General features: G+C 37.7%; 1 protein-coding gene across 1 annotated transcript in view; it reads right to left on the bottom strand.

Moving 5' to 3' along the window:
- The window catches only part of LOC134749660 (cell adhesion molecule Dscam2), a 97,213-nt gene extending 78,742 nt beyond the window's left edge, over positions 1-18,471 (bottom strand). The window contains exons 1-5 of the mRNA XM_063684676.1: positions 18,442-18,471; positions 17,618-17,813; positions 14,640-14,795; positions 9,616-9,744; positions 7,854-7,989 (exon numbers count right to left, since the gene is read on the bottom strand). Coding sequence (XP_063540746.1) covers positions 7,854-7,989; positions 9,616-9,744; positions 14,640-14,795; positions 17,618-17,813; positions 18,442-18,471 — 647 coding nt within the window. The remainder of the gene's footprint in view (positions 1-7,853; positions 7,990-9,615; positions 9,745-14,639; positions 14,796-17,617; positions 17,814-18,441) is intronic.
- Positions 18,472-19,947: the final 1,476 nt, after the last annotated feature.

Here is a 19,947-nt window from a genome sequence, read left to right as displayed (position 1 = left end):
CTAAGGCCCAAGGTCCTACCTATAGTAGGTACCTCTTCAGTTCGATGAAATTTGAATCCTATTCAATTGGAACATTCGTTTGTTCTGATTCGTTCAATTTTCCAACAACGCAAAATCAACTCTATTTCCTACACCGTAGGTTCAAATTTCAATGACAAATTTTGGATTTTTCCTTTGTATGGCTGGGCCTTAGGAGGATACATTGTGATGCAGATGAAGCAAACAGCACCGCGACCGCAAGGCCCTCGCTACGCTTCAAACACTCCGCTCCGTTCGGCCGAGTTTAGAGAGCGTTTCGTTTTGGCCTTTACTTAACATGTTACATTTATATCGGATACTGTTGTTTGTATTTCTTGTATATAAATACTGTACACGATAAAACACGGCCACGCATGATATGAATCTTCACAATATAACATTAGGTTGTCTGACTTGGACCATTATATATTATATTCCACAGTACCTTCTAAGCTTCTAATCTTACTTAACATAAGTACTTTTTGTTCATATAAGCTTCTAATCTTACTTAATATAAGTACTTTTTGTTCATTTATTTTTATTATATAGGTAACTACTCGTAACATAACCGATGAGCAGGATCTCCTGCCACAGGTATTGTATACCTACTAGGAGATCTTTACCATTGTAAAATAACCTGTATGTTTTAAAAGAAATAAACATTTTTCATTTTTTCATTTTTCATTTTCACCTAAAAAAATTGTCCATGGTCTTCTGACAACCTCTCTCAAATTCTCCTGTTAAAAACATTTTATTATTTTTAATTACATAAGCCAAGTAGTATCTTATTAAATTATATTTTCACAATAGCTAACGTTCTAAATTTGTTTAGATTGAGATAGTTCTGACTGGTGAATTCGACCTTTTGACAAAAAACTGCCTCCCATACAAAAACGACTTACACTGCTTGGAGTAGATAGTCTGCCTGACTACCTCAAGTAGAAAAGTTTCAAAAGTATTTTTTGGTAAGATGACATCATAATGTGCATAAAACAGCTTATAAAAATATAAATGCAATTATGGCTTTGTAGCAGGAAGCGAGCGAAGATTATCAAAAAACCCTGGACAAAAAATTAAACATATTTATTTAAACTAAAATAACTGCTTGAATATGTCTATTTGGTAAAAATATATACCAGATCATGCGTGGCCGGATTTTATCGTGTATAGTCTTTAATACAGTTTTACTTAGTTTTAATTACATTAGTTGCATAATTTTTCATGATTAAATCGATGAAAAAAATGGGTCACGAGCCTAAATAATTTGCAAACGGAACGATTAATCAGCAATTAGTTTTCAAACACTTAACCTAAGAGTTAACTTAAGAGCAAAGTGTGTGGAAATTTTAATAAAAAGTTTTCATTTCCCTTAAAAGTGCAAATTGCAAATTCACAGGTTTGCGCACATGGACTTGCTCTAACATGAAACCAAATTTATACAGTGAAACCCAAACGGGGAAATCAACACATGGTGTTCGAGGTAATAGCTTATCACAATTTGAATGAAATTAACCTCTACCAACCTACGGACATTCATAGAGCGTGACAAGAAACTTAACGACAAAGGAAGTAATTAACAGATTTACTCACATAATCAAATATATTCTCGCTAAGATACCCATTAACGACTCTTTCCTGTTTATTCATTAGCTAAATGGAGACAATGAAGAAATAATTCGTTTCATGCATGACACACTCGTTTAAATTAGGCGTTGAATGATTTAATTATGAAAATCTACTTAAATTACCCGGGATTTGGTGGCAAGTGCCACGTAGGTACGCGTAAATACATTTACGAGGGTATAATGCAATTTGGCGGGTTTGCGAGGCAAATTGCTCCTTGGCAGTTAAAACGAATCACGTAGCTTGGGATTATAAAATTGCGGTAAAATCTCAGCGTGGGATCAAAACGGATTCGCGACGAAATAAAGCACGCCGTACTTTAACACGCACGGCGCTAAAGGGTTAATTTAAATTGAAATCTTTCAAGCCACCTCCCTTTTATTATCTGGGTAGCAAAAAAGGTTGGTTCATAGTTATTAAGCTCGTAGACTGAAACAAAGCTCTACGCAACACAACTTTGAACGAAGTTTCCATGGATTGTTGTGAAATTATTGGTGGTAATCTAAAATAGATCGCTAGCCAGGTTCTGCGTAGATTGGGCTTGATCTCGTTAAGGCAGGCGTTACATTTAATCTTTGCCAAAATGAAAAGCGTAAGGCGCTCTCACCTAAGTGGATATGGGTAAGTGTATTCCGCTCGAATTTTCACAGAAACAATTTTATTTCTGAAACCTTTTAAACGAACGACTTGTTGGCGAGTTCACGTTATTAGGTATACGTATAGAGGACGGATACAAGGAAAGACTAACGATAGTAACATATCTCCGCAGTTTTCACCTTTAACGTTAATATCTTGAACTAACTGCTCATCTTTACTATTACAAAGTTAATTCGCCATCAAGGCCCAGTCGTTTCACATTGCATTAAATAACCCTGGTATTGAAATTGTATGTGTTAAGCTTTTAAACTGTGCCTCTTTAAATAATATTGTATCACTGTACTGCCCTTCATCAGTGCGAACAACTCAACTCGACTGGGATTCAATTTTCACGGCTCTTTCGAATAAATCATTAATAGCAGGGGACTTCAATGCCCATCATACTAATTGGTCATATAAATGTGACGGTAGAGGAAATCAGCTGTTTGATTCGGCAATCGAGCATGGTTTTGTGTCTCTTAATGATGGAAAGGCGACAAGGGTTAAACTCGTAAGTGGGTCACTTCAGGAAAGCTCTCCAGATATCACCTTTTGCTCGTCTGATATTGCTGTTGATTTTGCCTGGCAGGTTTCCAATGAACATTTAGGGAGTGATCATCTAATTGTAAAGTTTAGTTTAGATTATCAAGACATCAGGCACTTTGAGCAAAGATTAAATTTTAAAAAAGCGGATTGGCCAGGCTTTCGCGAATTCCTAAAAGAATACCTTTCGAAACAGCCAATTCCTACGCAACACGATGTTCAAGTTACTTATGACATCTTTGAGACTGGTATCAGTAAGTCCTTAGCGATTAATATCCCTGTAATTAAAATGTGTACTGATCCTACACGGAATTTCAAACCCAAAAGCTATTGGAATGCCTCGTTGTCTTTGGTTGTAGCTCAAAGGCGACTAGCATTAGCAAAATTCAGACGGAATCCGACCCCTGCTAATCTAAAACTGCTGCAAGAAAAGGTTGCAGAAGCACAACGCCTCATTCGTAATGCTAAGGCGTCGAGTTGGCGGGAGTTTTGCCAAAGTATAGATGAAACTACTTCCGCGTCTGACATGTGGAATCGTATGAAGTGGATAAAAGGTTATAAGCGTTCTAGGGTTGTTGCATCTGAAGAAAAAAAAGTCGAATTGTTGCGTTCTCTCACGCCTGATTTCGTGCGATAGGAGTCACCGACGTTTACATCTGTGAACCCACAATTAGAGGTAGAATTTTCGCTAGAAGAATTAACAAGGTGTCTAAAAAATAAGAAATCTTCTCCAGGGGTAGATGGAATAACGTATGCTGTGTTATGCAATCTGCCATCACAAGCATTGTTGTTTCTACTAAAACTGTATAACTTGATTTTTGTGTCAGGTGAGGTGCCCAGGCAGTGGAGAGTTATCCAGGTCGTACCTATTCCTAAGTCAAGTCAAGATAACACTTCGAAGCTAAGACCGATTTCTTTAATGTCCTGCGTATCTAAGATATTCCACACAATGCTAGCGAGACGCCTGGAATGGTTTATAGAACACAACCAGATTCTATCTCGAAATACCGTGGGCTTTAGGAAAGGTCTATCCTGTATGGACTGCCTAGCTCGCTTAATATCCCACATACAAGTGGGTTTTGCCAAGAACACTTGTACTCTAGCTTGTTTTTTAGACATTGAAGGTGCATATAACAATGTTTCGGTTTCTAAAGTTGTTGATATTCTAGATACCTTAGGAGTTGGGGGCAATTTTTGTAGATATTTATGGGCCTTCTTGAGCGAGAGGCATCTTCTACTAAGAGACCCTGATGTCGGTCTTTCTATGGTGCGGTGGACAGACAAGGGCCTAGCTCAAGGGGATCCACTCTCCCCTCTTCTGTTTAACATTGCTACATATCAGATTTGTAACGACATAGTCAATGTCTCAATTTCCCAATATGCTGATGATTTTGTGTTATATGTCAGGCAAAAGAATTTATATGACAGTGTCTGCTCAATGCAAGACAGTTTAAACACAATGTTAAAATTTTTGGACAGTTTAGGACTAGAGGTCTCAGCTAGTAAGTCAAAGTTTTGCATTTTCAGCAAAGGTGATAAAAAACAACAAGTAAACCTATTAATTCGAGGACAACCGCTTTGCTCTGATAAATCTATTAAATACTTAGGTGTGTTGCTAGACCAACACCTACGATGGGGAGAGCACATTAACTATGTAGTCGAAAAAACTCAAAAATACCTTAGCATTTTGATAACTTTAGCTGGCGCGTCTTGGGGAATACATCCTAAGCACCTACGGAGGTTGTACATCTCCTTGATTAGAAGTAGACTGGATTACGCGAGTGCACTTTTTCACAATAGCGCCAACAGACACATCTATAAGCTTGAAAAAATTCAAAACCAAGCTCTAAGGGTAATCGGAGGCTTTATCAGGTCTACACCGATTCACGTGATGGAAAGTGAATTATGTCTTGTGCCATTACATCTCCGTAGATGGTTACTGGCCACTAGGTTTTGCTTGAAATCACTGACCTGGTCAAATAGCGCCACGGTTGATGAGATTCTGGAGTTGCGGGCCTCATGCCAAAGAGGGTACTGGACTAAGACAAGGAAAAAACCTTTGCTAGCTGTCGTAAATGAGGAAATCTCTGAAGAACATATTCAGTCGTCATTCCCATTACCAATGTTTCAATTAGATGTTTGGGTGTCAAAAATTGAATTACATGAAGTCTTGCACAGCGGTTTAGAATCTGTTATTGGTGCAAAACACACACACAACGTCAATGCTCTGCGTATTGATGTGGTTCAAGAATTGAATAGAAAATATATTAATTTTTATAGAATATTCACTGATGCGTCGAAGTACGGTAAAAAAATAGGGGCTGCCTTTTTCGATCCATTTAGTGCCACAAGAGCACAATATAAAATTTCAGCTGGAGTTTCTATAATGACCGCGGAACTCAGTGCGATTTATCAGGCTTTAGTGTTTGTTGAAAATCAAAATTATCCTAATGTGGCAATTTTCACGGACAGTAAAAGCTCCATTCAGCATTTGAGCCGGTGTGCCTCAGGCGAACGGTGCTTTTTACTGGCGTACAAAATCTTAATGCAAATCTCTAAGCTCCGAAATTGCGGAAGGTGTTTGAAAATACAGTGGGTTCCATCACATATCGGTTTGGTGGGAAACGAGGAGGCTGACCGGTTGGCGGCAGCGGCTGCTTCTGAGGGAACTGAGTTTGATGTCGCTCCAGACTTCTCAGAAATAGTCGCACAGTATAAAGGTAAAATATATGGTCGCTGGAAGGAGTTCTTTGATGAAAGATCGCAAGAGAAAGGAATCTGGTACAAGACCATTCAATGTGAGCCTCCTCGGATACCCTGGTGGGAAGTGGCTGACTTGAACCGGGCGAAAATTGTACGCGCTCACAGGCTTCGGTCCGGTCACATTCCATTGAATATGTTTGCTCATCTGATGAGGAAAGCAGAGTCGCCCAACTGCGATATTTGCGACTCTGTCGAGGATGTACAGCACTTCCTAATGGAATGTGTTCGGACTCGAGACAAGAGGGCGCAACTATTTGAAGCTAGGGGTTATGCAGTAACTGACATTGGGGTTTTTCACACGATATTGGCGGAACCCCTGTCTAAAACTGCGAAATTCGTGTACAGTTTTTTTGATGTATACTAACACTTATTGAAACTGTAATGTAGAGGCCCAACGGAGCCGACATGTCTCACTGATAAAGGCTCCTTTTAAATATGTAGATTAAAAAAAAAAAAAAAAAAAAAGTTAATTCGGGCGAGACAGATAAATCTAATATGTAGAATATGTAAAAACAAGAGACTTGATCATTCATGGCATTTTTAATTGCTGCCGCAAGAGATACTTATGCTTTTTTAAACTAGACTATAAATTTACTCTGATGAACACTTACCTAAGTACTAAGGTGTCGTCGGGTGCAAATGGCTTTGCGACTTTGCACTCTTTGCAGTGCAATGGTGGGGCGGTAAAATGTCGCACGTTTCAGCTATTTGTATGCTTAGTGCAGAAGCGAGGCTTTTAGTTGGAGAATGCAGTAGAATATGACTTTTGTAAAACTGCAAATCACATCCATTATTGATAGTTTAGTAACCTACGTTCAGAATCCGAAGTTTTAAACAAGAAAACGTTGCTTGAATGTAAACTAGGAGGTTTATCATTCGAAGGAATCTTTTACTGAACAAGAACATGCATCAAAAGCTTTGTTGCAGAGGGTAGTAGATATATTAAAACGATTTTACGACAGTTTTAGCGGTGTGTCGTAAATAAAAGGTCGGATGTAGTGGGTCACCCATACTGATTTAGTAGGGTGGTGAATTTTTTTGTCACAATCGGTTTAAGGAGTTGTGTGTAAAAATAAAACTATTTACTAAAACAATTTAGCTGAACAGCCAAAGCGCTCTTAAAATACGTTAATTGTGATTCCTACACTTTGCATTATTCACTGGCTTTGAGCGTAGATTTAAAGCACATAACGGGTGAGCTAAGTGCTTGCCGATCTGTTTGGTATATAGCCAAAGAATACCTAGGCATATGTAAAAGTTTCTATATCAGCCGGGACTTCGGCAATGTTTATGGTTCCAGAGAGGAAAATTCTAGGTTACGGGGTGAGTTTATAGGAGTTTTGTGGCGTAATATTAAGACAGAAATGGGGAAACGTGATTTGTAATTTTGTATAGCTAGGTAGTCATTTTCTTTTAAGTCGGTCCCTCTTTGACTTTTGAAGAAGAAGAAGAAGAAGAAGAACAGATAAAAAACCTGTATTCATGGTATATATTCATACAATAATACACTTAAATGAAACACAACTACAAATAAACAACATATGAATGAAGCCACTAAATGTTCGCCACCGCTGATCTTCCGTCGGCTCGTAGCCGTTTGTGATTCCAAAGAGAAAAACGACACTACAATAATAAATAAATACAAAAAAAGAGTTACAATCATGATAGGCATGCCTGGCAAGCATGACTGGCAAGTTTTTCAAGCGAAATGACAAGTCTCAACTAAAAAACTGTTTTTAATTAATTAATACACTTAAGTCCCCGGCAAGCTCGGCCGAATTTCACCTTTCCATACAAACGGAGTTTCGTTCTCATTTTAAAACTACGTGTTGGATTGTAATGAAACTTTGCACGTACAAGGATATGAGGTATATCTAGGTCTGTAATTAGTTTGTATAGCTCCAGTTTATAAAACAAACGAAATAGAGCAAAAACAAGTTTTGTATGAAAAACTTAAATTAGCTGTATTTTTTTAACTATGGTATCGGAAGCTACACAAACTAAATACAGACGTAGATATACCTTATCCTATTGTAAGTACAAAGTTTCAGAGCAAACTAGCTACTCGTTTTAAAATGAGAGCGTAACTACGGTTGTATGGAGAACCGAGCTTGCCGGGGACCCTTAACAATTAAACAATTATGTTGATAATGGGCTTATCATTTATAACGTTGCCATTTCCCGATACAAGACAATCGATACCAGTTTAGCTACCCGGCATGAACATGGCTCTCTACCTACGTATCGCCAGATGGATACATAATAGTTACCTGTAAGTGGGTACTGGCCAGGCGTGCGCCGCGCACGGCAGCCGCACGTCCTGCCCGGCCTGCACGCGCCGGTTGCGCGGCTCGGGGCCTATACGAGGCCTCACACCGCCTTTCGGTTCCGTCACTATTACGTGACCTGTTAAAGAAAGAATGTTTTTATTAGGTATCATATCATGACCATAAAATAATTTTGTAGGTACATACTCAGAAAGACAATATGCCCACGAAAATGTTGTTTGAGAATCGACCATCAGGTTTTTTGAGATTGGAATTGGTGGAAGTGATGAGATAAATTTATTACAGTACATATGGTGCTACTTTCTCGCACTAGTGCCCCAAATAGCACTTTTCGTGCATATGTCGAAAGTTTAAAGGGCCACATGTACTGCAAAACGTTGTACGAATCACGTGCGAATAGGTAATTTCATAGACCTAGCATTACATAGACCAGCTATACGCGTGCGCCCGTAAGGGATAGACATAGATGACGTCATGAACGTGGGGATACCATATTGGTAAAAATTACCCCAATATTTGATATCACGTTGGGGCGATTACCCTGGAGGCAAAGTTAGCTTGTTTGACGGTATTAAAAAATTGTTAAATAAAATGTCAATGGGCCGTTCTTTTTAGGCGTATAAACAATGAAATACCTCCAATAATTCGCGCAGGTGGTACAAAACTAAACATGTTTAGTAAATAAAACGTAAAATAAAATGTATTATGGGTTTTAATTTAAAGAAATCACAAATCGCAATCACACCAATTAATGTACACCACATTTAATATTCACAGCATTTGTTTATTTATTTTTTGGAATTAGAATTACGAAAAAACTTCGAGGCCAAAATTACCCATAAAATTATGATATTTTCATCTGGTATCCCTAACATGATTGTTATGCAGCTAAATTAAGAAGAAGTTTAAAAATGGCTGACCTCAGACTCCTACCTACCTACGTAATTTGGGCGGATAATTTTACAAATAATGTTTTGTTAATTTGCGTAAATAATTGTGATATTTTTATTGAAATCGTTTGATTCTACATTGCTTTGAGTGTAACGTAATTTTACGATGTTATTCTCACATATTGCGTTAAGAGGAAGGTGTAAAATACCGTACTTACGTGTGAAAGGTTATGATCTCATATTTTTGCTCAGAGCGGCTATTACAGCCGATTACAGAACAATTCACCAGTATTTTATCAAAGTTCAAGCATTCAAAACGCTAACCATCACTATATTTCATAAGAGAAATCACAATTTCATACAAAACAACGATAATTCAACAAGCAACGAACAAACATGACGTGTCACGTACTTATTTGTTTGCCACAACCTCGGTTGTGGCAGCGGTGGAAAAGTGAAACTATGACAAGGACAAACAATAACAGCGCTTTCTCTGCTACTCCTACTGAAAGATACATAAGACTATCCCGTTCGGTCATTTTCCCCCACCCCTCATGACCGATCCAGTTATACTAGATTCATGGGTAATTTGCAACTCGTGTCGATTTAAAACACTCCTTTTAATAATTAAACTTATTTGCCATGATATGTTTTTTTATTTACTCGCACAATGCATAGTAGTATGATACACGTGCGTAAAGATGATTTCCGACTCGTATTCCTTTATACATTCGTCGTCATTCCACTCGTCGGAAATCATACACTTTCCGCACTTGTTGCATAAATAGCGTGCGTTGTTAACATCATTTTATCTATGTACTTTAAAGTCAAGACCTTTCTTGTTGCGTGCTTACCGAAGAACTGACTGGTGTAGGCGGTCCCGGTGACCCGGTCCCGGACGCGGCACCGGAACGCGTCCCGGCTGCCGGCGCGCACCGCGCTTATGTACAGCGAGCCGTCGTCTAACCTCTGGTACCGGGGTTCTGCGAATACAATACCATGTAATCACCAAATCCCTATTTTTAAAATGTAGAAAGAAGTTTAGTTTCAACTTGTGAGTAGCTGGAATAAGTAGTAAACAGAAAAAAACTCAAATGCCCTAAATCAAATGAAACGCACCGCCGATATTGGTCGGACTGTTTTACAACAGAGCTGTTGATATATATAACTAGGTACATTTTTTTATCAGTAGGTATAAGTACTTACCATATCTGTGATCTATTTACAACAGGGATGGGGTAACTGGTAACTGAGTGTTAGAAAGATGCATGGACGGTAATTACTCATAATACTAGCTTTAGTTTAATTAACGGTGTAACAATCTGGTTGTTTTTTCTGTCATGTTATAATGTCATTGTCAATTAGTATTAATGTTATTAAATGAGGCTAAAATAAGAGAATTTAAGGGTTTGAATAAACCCTTGTTCTTGTTGTTGGTGGTTCTTAAGTAAACCAACATTATCAGTTGCTTCATCACTCGGGAGCCCGAAAGCACTACGAAACTATGTACAATATCTTAAAATTATTCACCTACTGATTTAATATTTATTGCATCTGCAACGTTTGAAGCTTGAGATGGTTGTAATAATTTATTTGCTGTGGAAAACATCTTAGCTACGATGCCTGGAAGGCTGGAGCATCCCAAGAGAGCTGTCAGCTTAAGGTTCGTAGCGTTCCGTTCGTCAGAGGTTTGAGTTCGTCCTGATATAATTTATTAGGAGTTTGAAGGAAATTAGACTGCCTACAGTGCCTACTACTGTTAATATTACAAACTGTGTGTTTATATTACAAAGAAAAAAGAAAAAAATGAACGGTTTTCATTTTCACAAGTGCGGTTTATGAGGCCTCTTGGGATAAATGGCTGGCAAAAACTTTGTTAAACCAAATCCTTTATTGTTCTACTTGAAAAGTATAAGGCGAACCTTAATAGTAATCAAGTGCAAAGAATAAAGGTAGCCCTCAAAAGAAGTTATTACTACCACGGGACTCACAATAGGCCCAATCAAGGAAAAGTAGGAGGTGCAGTAAATAAAGTATCCGAGAGGCAATCCTTGAGCGAAAAGGCAAGGAATGTGAGCAAGTAGGAGCGTAAACAAATGAGACCTGTCAGACGCGCCGGCGGAAGTCTGGTATTGGCTTTTAGTCGAAACTGTAACTTATTCCGTTATGGAAGAGCTGGAAATCGAGTATTTCCTTCGAACAGACAAACAATTCAATAAAGTATCGCTGTCTAACTGTCTAAGCAGAGCTGGATTCTAAAAAGCTCATTCAGGGTTACCGAGCAACATGTCGAGACGAAGTAAATTGATTGTACTGGTTTGTCTCAACTAGTAATACCTATAATTAGTAAATTTCATTTCCATTTTGAATATTGAGTCCCCTCTTTGTCTACAAGGAACACATATTATACGATAATATGTAGAAAGATTTTAATTTCGGACCCATTTTGTACCTTGTCACAGTGACAATAGTATGAGGTCTCTAGCGACTTTCATATTGATTGTCACTGTGACAAGGTACGAAATGGGTCATAAATTAAAATCTTCGATAGTACTTATCTTAAAAAAGTATCTTCATTCGTAATAAAGGGCTTGATTGTATTTTTATGCTTTAGGTTTCGTTCCTTTAGGTAAAATAAAACTGCCTTTCTTGTCTATTACGTCTAAAAGCCTCCCCAGACACCCGTAAAAGTAAACGATAAAAAATAATTTAATCTGCTGCCAAGTTATGCAGCACTTATACAGTTTTCTTGTTAATACAGAGCAAGATTAAGTACGAGTATACGTATGTTTTTGCTTCATGAATGACACTGACACTGACACTGACAGTGTCAAAACTGACATATACGCTAACGTCTACGTAATTTACTTTCTATACAACTCGCTCGCACTAATAAGTATGAACGAGATGCATAGATAATTTTTAAGAAAAAAAAACGACCAATGGGGGATGCCGTTGAAAGGTTACTTATTGTTGATGGTGCACTCCAGACAATGAAATGAAAAAGACAGCGTCTTTTGCCTAACTAAAAGGAGGTAAAACCACCCACTTTTCTAGTAGCATTTCGTTTCTGTAAGGGTCACAGTTCTAACCTAACGTAAACCAATGTTCTGATAGCATTTCGTTTCTGTAAGGGTCACAGTTCTAACCTAACCTAACCCACTTTTCTGATAGCAGTTCGGTTCTGTGAGGATCGCAGTTCAAAAAAATGTCCAGGTCGAAGTTTGGGTCTGGGTTCATTCTGATATTTCTGATCATCATCAGCAGCTCCACTTCATCAAATGTCACTTTTTTAAATGAAAATGCCGGATTTGTTGATAAAAATACAAAAATCACTATATGTATGCCTTTCACATTTGAGGAGTTCCCTCGATTCCTCATGGATCCCATCATCAGAACTCGAGCTTGAAAAAATGTGTCTTAAAAACCTAACTTGCTTGAAAAACATAACGAAGAGGACAAATCCCCAAACGTGAACTATGCGTCATTGAAGAGTTCCGTTCTGATCATCATCAGCAGTTCCACTTCATCAAATGTCACTTTTTTAAATGTAAATGCTTGATTTGTTGATGAAACTACTAAAATCACTATATGTATGCCTTTAACATTTGAGGAGTTCTCTCGATTCCTCATGTATCCCATCATCAAAACTGCGTTTTGACAAAAACGGGACCAATCTGTATGTATATGTACTTACAATCAAAAAAATAATTTTCAAAATCGGTCTAGAAATGACGGAGTTATCGAGTAACAAACATTTAAAAAAAACATACAACCGAATTGAGAACCTCCTCCTTTTAAAATCTTGAAGTCGGTTAAAAATAGAAAGTAAGTTACGTTCTCAATAGCGTTTATGTCAGTGCCAAAGTGATGGTAGCCATACAGATAATAAAAAAAAGACAAACATTGTTACTATATTTGCCTGAATACAATGGATACAATTCATTAAGGTATACTACTTAAACACACTACACACAATCTGAAAATGATTTAGTCAAGGCCAAAGGAAGACTAAAAAAATTGGTTAAAGAAAGAAAAGATCCGTAAATTCGGTTGATCGCAACTAACAATTTAGTACCAATAGTACCTATATATTTTAAAAGTGTAATGGGAATATATGCAATGCATTGTAGACTCCCACGGACGTATTAAGGCATGCCGTTTGCGCTTCTTTAACCACTGCAGATTGCATACCAAAAGAGAAACGGCGCCCATTTAGTTTCTTGCATTTAAGCCGAAATATTCAGCTTCTTCCATATTCAGGTGCCGGCAGTTATACACCTTACACACGTGTAAATCTACCTTAATATTCATATTCAATTTGTATCCGAATGCTTGGAAGGCTTACGCCAGTTAACACCTCAGCCTACCCAGAGTTTCATTTTAGAGCCGCGTATTTTTTTTCCGAAAATAAGATATTTACATTATTTACGTGATGAAAATGTAATTGCGTGAGTCGTCTCTCACTTGACAAGTATTTTGATGAGAAAAATTCAGCAATTTTGAGAATTTTTGGCTACATTTACGAAATATGCTTTCCTTCCATTTACCAGTTTAATTGGAGGGTAAACTTATTTGAGAAAGGTATGAGACTTGGTTGTAATTTTACATATATCGGGTGTTTCCTGTAACAGGAGCAATAAATTAAACTGTCAATGTATTGCAAATGCTGTTATGTTTAAAGCGTGACAAGCAAACCTGTGATAACTCGGGGCATGCTCGGGGCACAGTCTAGGGATTTGATATCGATAAAAAAGATGACGACATATATTTTGCATCCGTCAGCCGCCCATTAGTCATTATAATATAGTAAAAATAGTTTTGATAAAGAATTCCTTGTCTCGAAATGGTTTAATGTACCTAACGGTATTTTTATGACTTAAGGTAAATTTCCCTTTTTATGTACTTTAAGCAATAAATGAAGATGGAGTAATGTTTAAGAAATAATAAATAACGATATAAAATGATTAGAATAAAACATTTAGTGCGAATGTGGAAATACTGACCTGGTTTAAAAATAAAATAAATTCTTGGAAAAACACCTTATTAGAATTTAAGAAGCAGTATACAAAGCAATTACGTGTAAATATATTTATTTTTTAGAATATTTAGATGTTGACAGTAACATCGATATAATTGTCGATGAAATATTTTGCTACGTCACTAGTATAAGTGCCTCGAGTTGTCCCAGGTTTGGTGACAAGCAACGTCAAATACACTGATGTCAGCGTACATTGAAGGCAATATTTATTTTGTATGAAAAAGAGGAAGTCTAAAGGATTAAAAGATTTAAAAAGTTGTTTAACAACAGTTTTTTAGTTTGAGGAGCATAATATATGTTTTAATTATTTGCTCGTGTTACAGGCAACACACGGTATAATGCAAACTAAAAGCGTGCAGCAACTTTACATCTTAGTTTAGAAACTAAGTAGATCTTAGGGACGTCATAAGCGGATACGGTGTGGTACGTCCTAATGCCAGGACTCGTTCATTATTAAGCAACAGGTGGAATTTGATTACAAATTCAATGAATACATTAAATTTTAATACATAAAACCTTTTACGTTAATCAACTAAGAGATTATCTAATCTTCTAAGAAGGGACAGAGGCTTTCACTTTTTTTACAAAACTAGTGCTCGCGCAAATTCTTGTGAATAAAAAACTACACAAGAGGAGAGTTAGGAGGAGAGGATACAGAAAGGAGGATTATTAACACGCTGACTACACACACACACACACACGTACACGCTGTATTGGCAGGCACTGACTCTTACGCCGAGGTGCAGTGCGGCGGGACGATACACTAAAGCACGGCGGCGCGCGGAGTTGCCCGCCATCACCACACGCAGACCCGGGGTGAACACTGAACACACTGACCTAGGTATTGGAAGACACTGACTCCGTCCTCGCCGAGCCAGTCGGTTGAGCTGACTCGATCCGCACAGTGCGGCGGGACGATACACCGGAGCATGGCGGCGTTACCCGCCATCACGTACTCGTCTGGCACGCGGACCTCCCACGGCGTGCTTAGCACTAGAAAGGAACATTATCTTATTTTCATTAGCTAAAACCTACAAATGGTACATATTTGTTTCAGGCATCTTCTTGAACTGAATTACTTTCATAGATGCGTGTGATAAGATGCAACAAATGCTGACAATAAGTTGGCTTGGCTTTAAAATAAACGTGGACTGACAAGGAATCTTTCGAATGTTCAAGAAATCATGTTTGTCTGGATATTTTGTTATTTTTGTAGGAAAAGTGTTAATGAGATTATGGTAAAATTTGACATGCATACTCAGTCATTGTTATTAAGAGCCTAATGTGTCCCACCGGTAGGCAAAGGTCTTCACCAGATTTATATTCCTCCCGGTTCTGTGCAATCTTCGGCAATTCCTTAAAAAGGAGTCTAGCTCGTCACAACATCGCCAACGTGGTTTTGAACGCAGCAGACATGACCAGCCCAGTCTCACTTCAGCTGACCCGCTTTCCAAGTTACGTTGATGCCCATCCGCCGCATCCGACCCATTAATTTAGTACCTAATATGTTGCGCTCCATGGCTCGCTGGCCAATCCAGATTAGGGGTTCTGAGATGCTGTCAAAGACCAAGTTCGTGTACCGTCGTAGGTGAGAATTGGAAATATGCACATGTAATGGGATTTCATTAGATGTTTTATGAACCAAAAGGGCCTTCAAACCTCCAGGCGTTTTTATTCCGTCTATCGACTTCCGTCTTATCGCACCTGGAAGGAAACTATTTAGCCCAAGTAAAGGTACTCGACGTAACGACGACGACGTAAGACATATTCAAAAGGGTTCACGGAAAGAACATGTCTAGTCACTTTAGTAACATTTTGATTAATCGCGGTTTTAAAATTTGGAACCATGTCAAAATATATAGCAATTCCGTGACCAGGTCTTTTTTAACTAAAAAAAAAAAATTGTGTTACATATATTATACTGTGGTAGCAAAAGATATAACTAATAGTTTATTAAGAGCTCTACATATTGAGATGAAAATCTCATTTTCCGAAAGAAGTGACTAGACATATTCTTTCCGTGTACCCTTCATATGCAATAGATTCTCCGTTTATCTCAATCCTACGTGCGGTTCTATTGGTCAAAAGCATAGTCTTTGACATATTTATCTTTAGTCCAACCTCAAGGCTTGAGCTGTTAAGCTCTCGAAGCATTTTTCGTAACTCGGAAGCAGTTGAGGAGAACAGAACAATGAAGTTTATAAATAGGATTGACATATAGAGTACTTTTATGTCAGATGTAACCCCAAAAGGAGGTCAAGCTTGTACGGAAGGTTAACGAGACGGCGTGGTCGAAGTCACAAGTAAAATCCGCCAAATAAATATACAAAATCTTCCTTCAAAGGTTAATTGTTATTCAATGATAAATACTAACGTCAATCGGAAAGCCTGTTATCGTGGGTTGAACGCGTGGGTTGGGTTTAGGACTATTAATGGTTCACGTCAGAGAGTCAAGAATTTACAGCATATACGTAGCAGTGTTTTGGTTTAGGTACTGTTGCTTTTGAAAACGGTATATAGGTTTATTGAAATATGAGTACCTATACTAATTATATTATGTTTACACATCTAGTATAAATTTACCTCAAAGAACCAACAAACTTTATAGTAAAGTAAATTATATATTGTTTCGTTTGTCTTCTTAGAATAAAAATAAATAATTTGTTACATATTCCCAAAACACGTGTGTGAAATTCAAATTATGAGAGCACTCAAGGTTCACGCCTAAAAGGTTCCCTACTAATTTAGCCACTTAGCCGAAAAGTAGCCGAGTCACTTATTCTAAACATGATAAATTTATTGTAAACCTTAAATTAAATATTTTACTTCAATTCAAGTATAGCATAAATAAACAGTATTCATATTTTAAACGGTTTCACGCTTATCTATTCGTATTTACGGGTAGTTACCTCGCAATATCCATCTCACGTAAACTGACAGGACTCTCTAGTATATATTACAAAAACTAAGTTCATTCACATTATATGCTCCCACAATCACAGACTTAAGTTCATGTAATAAAATAATGTACATCTAGTAGGGATGAGTTAAGAAATATGTTACAGGTGAAATTATCCGTAAGTCCCTTTAAGCCGCTCCTGAGTCGATCCCTGATCGGAGTGTCAGAGTGGGGACGTTCCGTCAGCGCAATATTTATAATCCGGTGACTTAAATAATTTCACGGTTTAGACTGACATGTTTTAGTCACAATTTTTTTTTATTTTTTTTTATTTGTTTTTTTTTTAAATGTTACTATGTCTCACAACAGTTTACATTCGATTGAATCCGGTGACTTTAGATCATGTATGTGGAAGGTTATCATGCTAACAGATGTTGGATTGGAACTGACGTGATTCATAATACTAATACGTTAATTCAGTAGAATAGGTAAGTATGTACAGGTTTCAATTTGAGAAAGGTAGTTCATGACCGCCGATCTACTACAAACACATGAACTTCATGGCGCAAGCCCCGTAAGGTAGGTATTTAAGTAAGTATATTCGTTTCCACTTCACAAGAAGGAGACTATTATCATCAGAAAGATGTGGGTAGCTTCTCTGTCAGGTTGATTTTCGTAAGTAACACCTGTTAACTGGTAGACGCCGCAAATAGGTACCTAAGGACGATTAATACACAGAAATTTTGAATTTATATAGCTCATTGACAAAAGAATTACATTAAAATAATCCATAAATAACGTATGGCACTTCAAGATTAAACCGTCGCAGAGTATATCCAGCTTCCAGCACTGATTACTCTAATGATAATTATATCACGAGAGTAATCAGTGGGCCCACGGGCTCATTAGAGTGTACCTGCGTGCACGTGTATGGTCCTCGATAGCACGGCGTTGTCCGCGATCCGCAGCCGACAGCGGTACGAGGCGGCGTGCACGTCCCGCCGGTACCGGGAGGCGGGGAACGGCGGGAACACGAGCGAGCCGTTGGCGAGCACGTGCCGCAGCCCGGCGAGCGGCGTGGCCGGCGTGTTGTCCACAAGGAGCCAGTCCAGCTGTCAAAGAAAAATCACATAATAATTCACCATTGTTGTATTCGATGGATGAAAAGAGTATTTAAGAATACACGGGTAATTCCTTCCAAGATAATTTTCGGATTTACACAATGAATTAAAAAAATGCGGGATTATTATATTTATTATTTATTTATTATTTATTATTAACCCGGTGGTGGTAATTTTGAAAATGTTTGTCAAAACCAAAATCAACCAATACCTATGTAAAATTATTTAGAGTACCTACATAGGTAACAACGAAAAATTATTAAACTGGCATTATTTTGTGCTTCCTCTTTTACTCAATAAGTGGTTTTATTTATATTGCTTGTTATAAAATTTTTATTAATTAGGTACTTTTAAGTACTTACATAAACTTTTAGAAACAAAAGTTGATGATGTTGTCCGGTTTTCTAACCGACTGTTAGGGGAAAAATTATGATTTTACCAGTTTATGTACATGCTTACGTGTTCTGGCCACGCCTACTGAGATATATCTCATAGTAGGTTCTGTCATCTTGTGGGCTACATCGGAAGCAAAAACTTCACATTTACGCCTCGCGCCAAAAATCTGACGGCTTCTATGCTGCCCCTATAGCTCATGCACGCTCCCTATACCGCGGGGTACCGTAGTCGGGTTCAAGTTTTTCTTGTCCATGATCACTAATGAATGACTAATGGGCTGCTGACGGATGCAAAATATATATAAGTAGACATCTTTAGAATGTGCCCCGAGTTATCACAAGTTTGATGATCAGTTATATCGACGATTAGCTAGATAATGGTTTGCAGCTTTCATGTTTTCATAGGCAGACATCAAAAATAATGCCCAATATTTTCCTTCAAAAATAAATTTTGCTTTTAACTTTGGCATACTTTACGAACCAAGGGTGCTGTAAAAGTGAATTGAACAATAAATTTAAACTTTCTCAAAATTCGTTTCAGGCTTGGCTAGAGTGATATCCAAGATTACATACTTAGTGATATATGCATTTGCTAGCGTACATACCTATATTCAATTTAATAGGAATCTAAAACCTTTTTAAGGATTTAATTTAACTTTTATTCATGGTTTTACTCCTTAGAATCTATATCTTTAAGTAAGTAAAACTGTCTTAAATTCTTTTTTATAATATTTTGAAATGTTAACTTAAGCAGATATAGAATGACAAATACCTATTAACCTAATTAAAGTCCTACGCAGAGGCATAACAATTTCGACTTTAAGGTACAACTTTTTGGCGTAAAAAAGCCAACTTGTTGAGATGTGGCGGTTTGTGCGACAGCTAATACGCTACAACGCGATATTTATACCGCTCCTGGGGATTTTCGGGACTCCGTTCTGTTCCCAAATGCGTCTTTTACGTGCAGCGGCGTGTTACCAACTTTTATTTATAATACGTACGTAAACACTCGCTCGCGTACAATGTGGTATATAAATATGATACTTTTATGAAATACTGATCGCTGGGATAGCAATTATAGATTCATTGTTGTTACCAGCCTCCCGTTCCACCTTTTGGGGATCTATAGTTGCGGAGCTTCAGGTTGGAATACGTAACTTTACACACAAATAAGAATTTTATTTTCCCCTCACTAGCTCGGAAAATTGTCTTTTATCCTTCAAAACAAACGGGGAAAAACGCGTTTTATCCACTTATTCTGAACGCACAAGTGGAGTCGATGCAATTTCAAAACGCATCGTTGACATTTCATATGTCAGAAACGTCAACATTTTCAACAAATGTTTAACTTAAAAACTTTTCTCACCGACTCGCGTAAAAATACACAACTTCCAGAGTTTTCTGTTATAATATCGTAAAAAAATGTGTGATTCCAGTGATGAAGACGATCTAACTCCTGTGGATGTTGCACTTTCCTCGCTATAGTCAGGTGAAAAGTTTTGTGTTACACACGGGTGCAAATGTAAACTTTGCACCCTTGTATAACAAATAACTATATTTGTAATATGAAGTGTAAGAAATAATAGTTTCATGTCTCATGACCAGCTATCAATTTGTAATACTAACTTTACTAAGGTTCGTAAATATCTTTCGCTGCTAGAAGTACTCCTCCCCACCCCGCGTCACGCGTCTATCCTTACGGAACACGATGTAGCCCGGTGGGAATCTTG

The sequence above is a fragment of the Cydia strobilella genome, chromosome 18 (genome assembly GCF_947568885.1).
Source record: "Cydia strobilella chromosome 18, ilCydStro3.1, whole genome shotgun sequence".
In the NCBI taxonomy this organism is placed as follows: domain Eukaryota; kingdom Metazoa; phylum Arthropoda; class Insecta; order Lepidoptera; family Tortricidae; genus Cydia; species Cydia strobilella.
The sequence above is the reverse complement of the archived record's forward strand: the minus strand, read 5'-3'. Positions and strand labels throughout refer to the sequence as shown.